This window comes from Pelophylax lessonae, assembly GCF_965119305.1.
Source record: "Pelophylax lessonae genome assembly, chromosome: 3".
NCBI lineage: Eukaryota > Metazoa > Chordata > Amphibia > Anura > Ranidae > Pelophylax > Pelophylax lessonae.
In genome coordinates, this window is record NC_138770.1 from 149,015,280 (window position 1) to 149,027,473 (window position 12,194).

General features: G+C 45.6%; 1 protein-coding gene across 4 annotated transcripts in view; it reads left to right on the forward strand.

Moving 5' to 3' along the window:
- KIDINS220 (kinase D interacting substrate 220) overlaps positions 1 to 12,194 on the forward strand; it is a 337,500-nt gene that overhangs the window by 150,405 nt on the left and 174,901 nt on the right. For all 4 annotated transcript variants that reach the window (XM_082248990.1, XM_082248991.1, XM_082248992.1 and 1 more), the window contains exons 21-22: positions 22 to 166; positions 7,944 to 8,106. In XM_082248990.1, the coding sequence (XP_082105116.1) occupies positions 22 to 166; positions 7,944 to 8,106 (308 nt within the window). The remainder of the gene's footprint in view (positions 1 to 21; positions 167 to 7,943; positions 8,107 to 12,194) is intronic.

Below are 12,194 nucleotides of genomic sequence, written 5' to 3' on the forward strand. Positions count from 1 at the left end.
CCTTTAATTTTTTTCTCCTAGGATACCTACAGAAGACGTCATATGCAGAGATCGATTACGCGACAGATGTCTTTTGACCTTACCAAACTATTAGTGACAGAGGACTGGTTCAGCGACATCAGTCCCCAGATAATGAGAAGATTGTTAAATATTGTTTCAGTTACAGGTAATGAAGAGTGGGAAAGTTTATTAAAATAGAATGTAACTTTATAGCGGAACTAAAACCAGCAATTTAAAGTGGTTGTAAACCACAGACATGAAATATGAACAGAGCATATCCCTTTATAGTGTTTACTTGTCTCATTCCACAACAATAAGTGTAATTTCTATCTGCTATTATCTGCATGAGTTGCTTCTAACAAGTTTCCTGGCACTAAGGCGTAAAAATGGTGATGGGGAGGGAGCTGATTGACAGCCTCAGTTCTGTTCCTGTGTGCTGTGTGACGAGGGGGCTTGTCCCTTTCTTCCAATCAGCTTACCTCACTGAGCTCTGCAGACTAACGTCAGCTCCCATGCTTTCTGAAAGCTCAGACAAGCTGTATAAATTCAGAAATATGAAAAGATGTAGAGAACAGAAGACTACAGTTAAACAGGTACAACTTATGTAGAAAGATTTGTGTCATCTCTGTGTATCGCCTGAGGCCAGTCACCTCATTGAGTATATGTAAGGGTTTACAATCACTTTTATGGTTTTCCAAAAGAGTTATGTTCAAGACATGCCGTGAATGATAATTGTCACAGTTGCTTGTGCTCTAAACCAAACTGCCAAGTCATCAAATGGCCAGTGTCATGGCTGGTTAAAGGTGCAGCACCATGGCAACTGCATATCAAGCAGAGGCTAAGATGGCAGTTTCCTTGGCTGTAAAGGATCGCAGGGTTTAGTTAAATTTTTAGTGAATGATGTAGTGGTAGCTTTTCACATACACTAATTGAAATCATTACAGACATTTAAGATCACAAAGTGCCAAGGAGTACTAAGAAACAGAGGGAAAAGGCTGTAATAACTGTTAAACTAACTTTCTCTTTCGTTAATTGATGGACACAGCTCCTGATTCTTCTTGACCATTGCGCTATACTGCCCCGCTACAGGAGTAGGACACTAGGCAGGAAAAAGCTTGACTACGCCTATGAGCAGTCCCAGGGGGTATACACCAACTCTCAGCTATAGGCACTTCTTTTTATTTTTCTGCGTAGTCAGGAGTAAGGGCCTAGTTCCTTGCTGGGATCTCCTGGTCCTGGCCATTTTTTCTTTTTAAATTAAATTTTTTCCTATCTTTGTTATTTTGTTCCTGGGAGAATCTACAATCAATTGCCGGACTTGGATAATCTAGATCCAGAGGGTCCCCCCAGTCTGACCAGTGACAGGGGCTGGCCTGCGAGTGAACTGTCTCGCAAGAATGCATACGACCTGGCCTCGGCCTGAGTCGCAGCGTTTCTCCTGGCAGACCACACCCACATTATGATGGAGCGGTGGTCTGTCCGGTGCGGTGCCCATCCTGTTCCTGGTATGGTAAGTTACTGTCCCCCCTGGTATGGTAAGTAACTGTCACTGTGGATCTTTTGCCCCCCCCCCACCCCCCCCCCCCCCCGGGTGAGGTTATGAGCTGGCTGTTGCCACATGCACTTAAGGGGGGTTGGTTGGAGTTGCTGCTGACTGGGTTTTTCTGGTGCGCGATTGGTGGGGGGTTGAGCAGGGTTCCCTGCCACGCTGGGGGTTGGTGACTTGGGCAGGGATGTCCTCTAGGCTCATGCAGCCAAGTGGGGGCGCCTCTGTTAGGGGGCGGCCCCAGTGTGTTTAGCTGAAGCCCCCACTCTTCCTCTGAGCATCTGCCGGGCTGGGATCCGTGCATTAGGTGGTCCATTCGTGGGCCCTAGGTCAGCGTCCCCCTTTGTGGGATCGCAGTTGGCGGCCTCCCCTGATTGTTAGGTTTTCCGGGTGAGCTTAGTATATAGTGACCCTACTGGGTCTGCGTCCACTCACCCTGAGTGCTCAGAATGTGAGGATGATTCCTCTGCTCCTATAGCCACGCATGAAAAGAAGATGCTAGTGGATGCACTGTTTGTGTCAGTGTGTGATATTTTAAAAACAGAGGTTGCGGCTGATGCTGCGTCGGAGGCGCTGGTCCCTTTTGGCACCCACAGGCCCTCCAAAGCTGCGAGGGTGTTTCCTTTTCCACTTACTTTGACAACATTGTTACAAAACCGTGGGGTTGTCCAAAACGCAGTGGTTCCTAATCGTTTTTTGCTTGCAGTGTCCTTATGAGGATGTCCTTATGACGATTAACTGCGTTAAAGGTGGACGGTCCCACCTGTAGTGGACTCGTCAGTCTCCAGGTTAAATAAAGCTACCTTCATTCCGGTTGAGGAGTCCCCTGGCCTTTAAATATCCAGCTGATAGAAGGGCAGAGGCTCTGGCCCAACATATGTTCGCTGTTGCTGGTTTGGCACTTAGGCCGGTATTTACTATTGCCCTGGTGTCGCAAGCTCTGACTGAATGGGCTAAACTTTTACTCCGGGACCTGGAGAAGAAACTTCTTCCCCCTGTCTTGCAGAGCTGGTGGATCAGTTGGTCCAGGGGCTACAGTTTATCTCTGATGCCTCTTTGGATGCGGTTCCTTTGATTTTTAGGCTGTTTGTATCAGCAGTGGTCCTTCGGCTAAAATACTGGTCTGCGGACCAGACTTCTAAGAAGGCCTTATCTGATTTCCCCCTTGTAGGGGATTGCCTGTTTGGAGCTTCCTTGGATGACCTCCTTAAGGGTCTCACAGGGGCAAGAGTACTCTTCTTCCTCCAGCTACCAAGGGCAAGGAGCCCTGTCGTAGACGTGGGCCAGTCCCCTCGGCTCAATAGAGGTTATTCCGTCCCTCAGGGTCTCAAGACAAGGGATCAAAAGTTAGGGCCTCCACTGAAGGTTCCAAGAGGACCTGGTCTGGCAAGCCATGAGCAGGCTCTTCCAGACCTGCAGACAAGGCTGCCTCTGCATGGAGGGCCCCCCTCACCCATATCTGGGGTGGGGGGGACGTCTTCGCTGATTTCCGGATCCATTGACCTCCCTGGTAGTAGGACACATGGGTCCACAAAGTTATTTTGTCAGGCTACGAAATCGAGTTCGTTCTTCTCCTCCAGTAAGGTTCCTCCCTTCCAACCTGCACTTTTCCTTAGATCACTTACGGTTCTCCTTGTGGTAGTGCAAGACTTGTTCCTTCAAGGGGTGATTGCTCCGTTTCCGATTCAGAAAGTTTTCAGGGGTTTTTACTCAAACCTCTTTACAGTTCCCAGAAAGGAATGCAAGGTACGTTCAATTTTTACCCTCAAGGCGCTAGACTTCCTATGCGAGTACAGAAGTTCCGCGTGGAGTATATTAACATGGAACACGGTAGTGGCGTCCCTATGTCAGGGGATTTTTTCTCGCTTCTATCGACATCAAGGACGCCTACCTGCACATTCTAATATGTGATGGTCACCAACGCTTCCTCTGTTTTTTTGCGGGCGAGGAGCATTATCGGTCTGTGGCGTGGACCTTTGGTCTCGCCTCTGCTTCTCAGGTCTTCACAAAAGTATTGGCCCCTGTGCTGGCATTGTTTGATTCAGCGGGGGATGGCGGTACTGGACAATCTTCTACGAGCTGTGTCTCTGACTGCACTAAGCGACAACTGGAGATTGCTCTGGGAACTCGAGGGAGTTTGGTTGGATTCTGAACCTTCAGGAGTCTGCTTTGGTTCTGTCCACCAAAATTGAACTATCTGGGTCTGACTCAGCCAGCATGTTTCTTCCTCTGGAAAAACTCCAGACATTGCAGGAGGCAATTCAGCTTCTCTTGTTCAGCAGATAGTCATCCATTCCGGCTTGCATGCGCGTGCTGGGCCGGATGGTGTCCACCCCCTAGGTGGACTGTTTGCACAGTTCCACAGAAAATCTCTGCTAAAGAAATTCTGGTGAAATGGAACAAGGATCCACGGTCTCTAGAGGTGGCTTCGTTCTCTGACACTTCGACAGTCACTACGGATGCTAGCCTGTCCGGGTGGGGAGGCATCCTCAGCAGATGTGCTTGGGGGTTTGGACTCTGGCAGAGTCCAGACTACCGATTTAATGTTCTGGAAATCCAAGCGATCAGCCTTGGTCTGGCTCATTGGACAATTCATCTTTAGGGGTGTCCGGTACAAATTTATTTGGACAATGCCATATCCGTGGTCTGTGTCAATCACCAAGGGGGCGCAAGTAGTATCCTGGCGGCTAGGTAAGTAGCCGGCATTTTAAGGTGGGCTGACCAGTTCGTTCCAGCCCTCTCAAATTTCTGCCACGACTCCTGTGCAGGTTCAAAGCAGAAAGGGATTCTTTCCAGGCTGACCTCGCCGGTCTTGGTACGCCGATTGGGTACGGCTGCCGATACTCCTTGGGGACTTCCTCTCCGGGAGGATCTGCTTTCCCAAGGACCGATCTTCCATCATGCTTTACAGTTGTTGACTTTAATGGCATGGCTCTCGAACGCCAGGTGCTGAAGGATGGAGGTTTGTCTGAGTCGTTGATTCCTACACTGTTGTAAGCTAGGAAATCTACTTCTAGGAAGATCTATCATTGTACGTGGAAGACGTAAATTGCGTGGTGAGTCTCTTGAGGTTTATCCTCGCTCCATCTCGGTGGCTCGGATCTTAACCCTTCTTCAACTCCTCCTTAGCTGTCAATTAGGGTGTACCTGGCAGCTACAAAGTCTTATAGGAAGTCAGAATTTGTGCTCACAGACAGACCTCACAAAAGGTTGTCTGCTTCTTCTGTAACTGTTTCCAGATGGATCAGACAGACGGTGGTTCAGGCCTCTTGCATCAGGGGGTCTGGTTCCTCCTTTCCCTGTCAAGGAGCACTCTACTAGAGTGCTTAGTGTCTCTTGGGCTTCTGTCACCAAGCGTCAGCGACGCTTGGTGACGGTCGTCGGTGCACACTTTTACAAAATGTTTATAAAGTGGATGTGTTGGCATCTGTGGATGCTTCTTTTGGACGCAAGGTTTTGCTGGCTGCTGTTTAGACGACCTGGACATGTCTTATTTACCTGCTCTGTGCATTGGTTTTGCAGAGATCAGCCCCAATCATCCTCTTCTCGGGTCACCTGCCGGCGCTCCTGGCTCTTTCAGACACCCCCCATTCCCCTGCCAAGTGCCCACTGTAGGAAGTTGCTTTTTATGGGGGCACTCGTGCAAGCTCTGATGCAGACACTCAGCCCAGCTCAGCCCGACGCCCTGCTTTCTGTTCACAGGTTTTCTGACTGACAGTAGCAGGAGTCAATGTCCCCCCGCTCCTCTCAGTAAACCTGTGAGAGTGGTAAAAGGGAAGAAGAGCTGCTGCAGATTTGCATAGAATGCATTAAAGTGGTTGTAAACCCTTACATATACCCAGTGAAGTGACTGGCCTCCTGTGATACACAGAGAATAAACAAATCCTCCTACATAACTTGCACCGGTTTTATCTGCGGTCTTCTCTTTTCTACATTTGTTCAAAGTCCAGAATTTATAAAGTTGGCTGAGCTATCAGAAAAAAGGGGGGCCGAGAGCTGAAGTTACACTCTGCAGAGCTCAGTGAGGAGAAGAGACACACCCCCTGCACACAGAACACAGGAACAGAGCGAAGACTGTCAATCAGCTGGAGGTCCCTCACTTGACACCACTTTTCTCTTGGTGTCAGGAAAACCTATCAAAAGAGATTCTTGCTGATAGTAGAGGAAAGAAGTAGCAGACAGAAACGACACTTAGAGCTCTGGATTGAGACAGGTACACACTATAGAGGGATATGGTTTGTTTATATTTTATATCTGAGGTTTACAACCTCTTTAAGGAAATCTTGAGTGCTTTCCTTAGCAGGAATATATCAACATATAACATGGACAAGAAGAGGCAAGATTGTCTGTCTGTATTTTCAAAAGCTAGAGTAAAAATGAAATGATTGGCCTTAGCAGTGAACCATGGTTCCTTTTTGTGTTTTTGCTTTAGCTTCCAGAAGACAACTCTACTATTGTTGAAGGGCAATATGATCTGTTTTATTCAGTACAGCAATGCAAAGAGCAGCACATATGTAAAAAGTGCAGTAAACCAAAGTAACCAACCAAATTTTAGTCCGGTCAAATTAGTTAAGTGATTATTTTTCACTGGTTGTTATAGGTTACTGCAGTCTAAACATTGTTGTGGTGTTTCTGCTGCTTTATTGAATAAGCCAAACGTGTCTTTGAGCCACTGCACACCAGTCATTCATCTTGGGAAGGACAGTACATCTGATTATCAGAAAAGTAATAAAAGACTGGTCTCCCACGCTAGCGCCTCCAATACCACAATATATGCCGCTGCTTTCAAATAAAACCAAAAATATATAAGTGAAAACACAAATACATAAAGGCAGATCTGTGCAACACAAGGAGTGCAATGAACCACTGATAGTTAAAAAAATGTAAAAAAAAAAATTAAAAACAGTTGTATATATGCATTAATAAGTCCACCGACTAATGTCCCAGTACACACAATACATCATCCAAAAAATAGTGAATCCAGTGACTGTTGATTGAATGAACCGTAAAACCAGTGAATATTGATTCGCTATATCACCACAAATTTCCACCACCGCTGTGTCTCCACATTCCCCACTCCCATCAGGTGGTCAACTCACCACATATAATAGACCCCTATTTACATGGTTGGGCAAATGCGCTATGAGATAGGGTGTTGATGAAAGATCCTTAAGTGGGCTTGGATGTTCCTCCGACTTTCCTCTAACAGTGATCTCTCCGTGGGTCACATAAACGAAAAAGACTCCCCTAGTATAATAACGTTAACACTCAACATTTATTATAATTCGCGAACAGGCCACTTATATTTTACACGATAGAACAAGCGTAAAACATATATATTAGATGAATGAATCAATCCCCCGTGATCTCACCACCTCCACGCTGGCTACAGATCATCCGGGAATTGTTTCTCATTCAGAATACTGACAGACGAGATCTCACCACCTCCATGCTGGCTACAAATCATCCGGTAATCGTTTCTCATTCAGAATACTGACAGGTCGGTGGCCACATAGCCATGCCCCATGTACATGTGATTAGCACTCACTGGAGAGAATATATAGCCATTTTGTTAAGCAAAAAAGCATCATCATTGAGGCAAGAGATTAGAACTATAAAATGACTACTTTAACTGTGTGTAGTTGGCAGGTGCTGCATAAGCCCTAGTTCACAAAGTGTGACTTGGAAATCTGGCTACTTCAGCTCCATTTCAAACTACGGATCAGTGCGATTTACACCTCCAATTTAATTGCGGCTTGCGAGTTTGTTTTACAATAGTCTATGCAAGTCGCAATAAAATCCCCCCCAAGAAAGTAGTGCAGGAGTCTTTTTTCAAAGTCGCTAGGATATGTTGCAGCAATTTGAACGGTTCCATTGCCAGCAATGGGAGGGGGGGCGACTAGTTATGGAATTTGGAACTGCCAAATCGTATAAGAGAAATCAAACCAGTGTAAACGAGGGCTAAACTTTTATGACAATCAAACTCAAAAAACCAAACCCTGTAAGTGGACAGTTGACCCCTATACTGTATTTGTCATCGCAAGGCATCGTTTTGTGCCAGCCAGGGCATGTCCGTAAAAAGGGATAGGCTTTGAAGAGAGAGGCAATGCTTTACCGAACCACAAGTCAGATAATTTATTCAATGAAGATTCCCTCTGAGAGTCCTTGGCTACTGTATTGGAACAATGCAGATACACAGACATGTTTGATGTTTTGTCCAGCACATCTTTCATATCTTTCATGTAAGTGCGTCAGCAGAAACATTCCAAACTGTAAGTCTGGATTACAAGAACTCTTTACACATAAATGCCTTTGAGATGACTGAACATTCAATACTGTTCCAATTTTTGTGTTTTTTTTTTCTGTAACCAGATGTTTTTCTTTGTCACATTTACAGGGCGATTATTAAGAGCCAACCAGATAAGTTTTAACTGGGACAGGCTGGCCTCATGGATCAACCTTACAGAGCAGTGGCCATATAGAACATCCTGGCTTATCCTGTACCTGGAAGAGACGGAGGGTGTCCATGATCAGACCACACTGAAGACTATTTATGAAAGGTAAGTGCTGATTTTACAGTATAAATGAATTTCTCTCGTTTTATAATTTTATGTTTTTTATCTTCTGTCCTGTAAGGCAGTGGTCGTCAACCCTGGCCTACAGGGCCCACTAACAGGCCAGATTTGCAAGATAACTGAAATACATCCCAGGTGATATCATTTGCTGCTCAGTGATTGCAGTATTCTAGTCTGCATCTCCCCAAGGTAATACTTAAAATCTGGCCTGTTAGTGGGCCCTGAGGACCGGAGTTGAGGACCACTGCTGTAAGGGACCACTGCTACCACTGTTACCTACTATGACAGGACAGTTAAAAGGCTTAAAATGTTTTCTGCTGGCAAATTGTTTTTCTGTGTAGAAGCTGTTTGGGTTTCTCAAAAGTCATCTGTTGTCTTCTGTAATAATGCAAATCAGCAAACCACTTTCCACGCATCTAGTCCTGGTAATTCGCCCTGCTTCACACCAGTGCGATTTGCACTTCCAATTTCATTGCAGCTTCATTTAACAGAAGTCCACACAAGTCACAATTCATCAAAAAGTAGTGCAGGAACCATTTTCATGTTGCATCGATTTGAACGGTTCCATTGTAGGCAATGGTTTGTGACTTATCATGCAATTTGGAATTAGTAAATTGCATGACAAGTTGCACCCGTGTGAACGGGGGCTTAATATATCCACCTTCAGGACAGAGTGAGGGAGGTGAGTGGCAAATTCCTATTTGCCACAATCTCCTCTCCATTGGTAGAAACACAGTTCACTCTAAGGAATTCCACATTCTCTGTGCTGGTACTCTGAATTTATGGAGCTGCAGACTATTATCTCCATGTTTTGACTTGCATTGGTTTGGCATGCATGTATGGAGCTTCACTGTCCTAGTGATCTGAGACCTGGCCCTCTGTTCCCAACCTTCATTGGCTGAGCACACAGACGTGAGGCATCCACATATTACCATGTTGAAGAAGGATCTTGTCCTATGTCACTAAAGAACTGAAATCAAATCACCTGGAGCCCATTAGAGGAGCCAGAATCTTAAGACCCCTTTCACACTTGTATGATCTGAAAGTCGTGCTACTTTGACGCAACTTGAAGCAATACCTGTGTAATCTTGAGGTCTATGGACCTCAAGTCTGACCAAAGTAGTGTAGGGACTACTTTGAAGTCACTTTGACTTGAAGTCGCACACATATGAATGGTACTTATTAGAAATCATGGGGTATGACTTGTAATGCGACTTTGCAGTCCCAAGTTGCATGACAAGTTGCACAAGTGCGAAAGGGGCCTAAGACTTGCTAATACGAAAATATTCACCTTAAACTGTTGGCATTCTTGCTGAGATGAATAAAGAGTGGTGGAAGAGCTTAAATATGTACAAGTTTTTTCAGGTTCACTTACAGTGCTGCTTAAGTGACCAAAAGACAAAAAGCAAGTATTTGGTCTCTGTTGAAGAGGAAAGCTTATTTTGGATGACCTTTAGCTTCAGCAGAAATGTTGCAACAGCTTCTAAGGCTTTTGACCATCAATGTTAGCATTTATTAATTTTTTTGCTTGTCTAACTTTTTTCTTTATCCTTTCTAGCAAATTGCATAACTTTCAATAATTATTGGTTTACATACAGAATGGTAACCCATAGTTTTAGTGCAGAATGAAAGATATCCGAGCCCAGTAGGTGGCAGTGTTGTACAATGTTGGGTGACTATCCTCCTTCCTATTTACTCCATAAAATGAATGCCAAACTAACAGTAATGCAATGGCATGGATTGTGTATAGTCTATCACAATGGCTTTAACGAACATTAACTAAGAGCTGCTTTATTAGGGTATAAAGTGCAATAGCGGTAATAAATTTGATTAAAAGTAAGCGTCGTTTCTTTTGCTTATGAGTGAATTTGTTTATTCCATAAATACAGTCATATTTTATAGTGTTTATAGGGTATATGAAAGGTATATACTTGTGTTCAGGATCATTTATTATGTTTGTTGACTTTTTAATTTATTTTTTATTTGATACATTACATGCTGTTTCAGTTCACTGGGTTTAGGGCCAGTTCACACCAAAATTTCTGCGTTATGGATGCGCTTCTGCATGTGGAATTACACGCATTTTTGGTGTGTTTTTGATCTGCTTTTTCCCCCTCTTTTTTTTTTTTTTTTCCTTCATCTTAATTCATGACATGTGCATTCCAGTGCATTTACATGCATTCTGGTGCATTTTCCATTTATTGCATTAGTGCGTTCCATACAGAACACTGTGCATGTATTTTTGATGCAGATTAAAAATACACTGGATTGCATCTCCTGTGACCTGTTTTTAGCAGACAACCATTTTTTGTCGGCTGATGCCACTCATTCCCTCCAGGCTCGGGAACGATCAAGAAGTTGGGATCCACCCAGAAGCCTGGACTGGCACCTTGCTCAGCTTCTCAGCGATCTGCTGAGAACCTGAGCCAACCACTCTTGCTTTCTCCACAGCCCAGCGCTCCAATGAGTGTTGAAGGGGCAGAGCAGAAAGCCGGTGAATGACGGGGAGTAATGAGTGATCAGCGTTGTTTGATCGCTCAGTTCTCAGTGCAGAGCCAGCAGGGAAGAGATGCAGCATCGGGTTGATGCTGCATTCACCTAGGTGAGTATACATTTTTATTTTTTTAAAAGCCATACTTCTCTCAAGACATGAATCAGTATAGATCTGTTTGTTCTAAGCAGGTTTGCAGCCACTTATTGTTGACTGGCCTGCTACCTCTGCAGAAAGTATATTCCAAGTATCAGCTACTCTTTTCCCCTTGGAGACCTAGTCACCAGACCATTCATTTTAACAACAGGCTTCCGTTTAGACCAGGCATGTCCAACCTGCGGCCCGGGGGCCTAATGCGGCCCAGAACCGCAGGCAATGCGGCCCACTGCCCCCTGACCATTTTTTTCTTTTGCTGGGGAGGAAGGAAGTCGGGTCGGGGGCACGGCCACAGCAGCTTCCAACTAACGGTAGGCAGAGGCTGCCTCGAAAGGGGGGGGGGAGGCGAGAATGTGCAGTGTTTCTGACTCCTACCACCATGGCCACTTCAAATCACTGAAGTGGTCATGGTGGTTTGAGTGTTCCTTTATTATCTCTCAGAAGAAGTAAACCTCTGTATACTGATTCCATTTCATTTGATCACCCTCTAGTTGTGCTAAATTAGTGCGGGGGGCATGGCGGCATGGGAAGGGTGCGGCGGCATTTTATTACTTGTATACCTTAACTATAGTATATATTTTATTTGCGGCCCGAGAAAATTTCTCTACACTCAATGTGGCCCAGAGAAGCCAAAAGGTTGGACACCCATGGTTTAGACTATATGTGCATTTAAAGCGGAGTTCCACCCAAAAATGTAACTTCCGCTATTTTGCTTCCTCCCCCCCCCCTCCGGTGCCACATTTGGCACCTTTCAGGGAGGAGGGGGGATCGGGTACCCGTTTTTGACAGGTACCCCTTCCGGGACACAATTAAAAGTCAGCAACTACACATACTGTAGCTGCTGACTTTTAATATTAGGACACTTACCTGTCCTGGAGTCCAGCGATGTCGGCACTTACCTGTCCTGGAGTCCAGCGATGTCGGGTGCTGCCGCCGCCATTGCCGGTAAGGGAACCCGGCCGTGAAGCCTTGCGTCCCGGAAGTTCGTCCCCATCCTCCTTCCCCTGCCGCCAAACCAATAGAAATGCGCAGTAGGGACCCGGCCGTGAAGCCGCAAGGCTTCACGGCCGGGCTCCCTTACAGGCAATGGCGGCGGCAGCACCCGACATCGCTGGACTCCAGGACAGGTAAGTGCCGACATCGCTGGACTCCAGGACAGGTAAGTGTCCTAATATTAAAAGTCAGCAGCTACAGTATGTGTAGTTGCTGACTTTTAATTGTTGGAGGGAAAGGCGGAACTCCGCTTTAATACCATTTGGGCTTTTGTTATTGTCTGTGAAGCCTCCCTTGTGTACACATCCAGCACTGAGATTGCTGCTGGGTGGGCAATCTTGGATGTGCTGTCAGCATTCTCAGAGCGGTCACTCAAGTGATGCTCTATATATTTCCCTTTGCTCCTCCCCTGGCAGCTACATAAAAGGTTAAA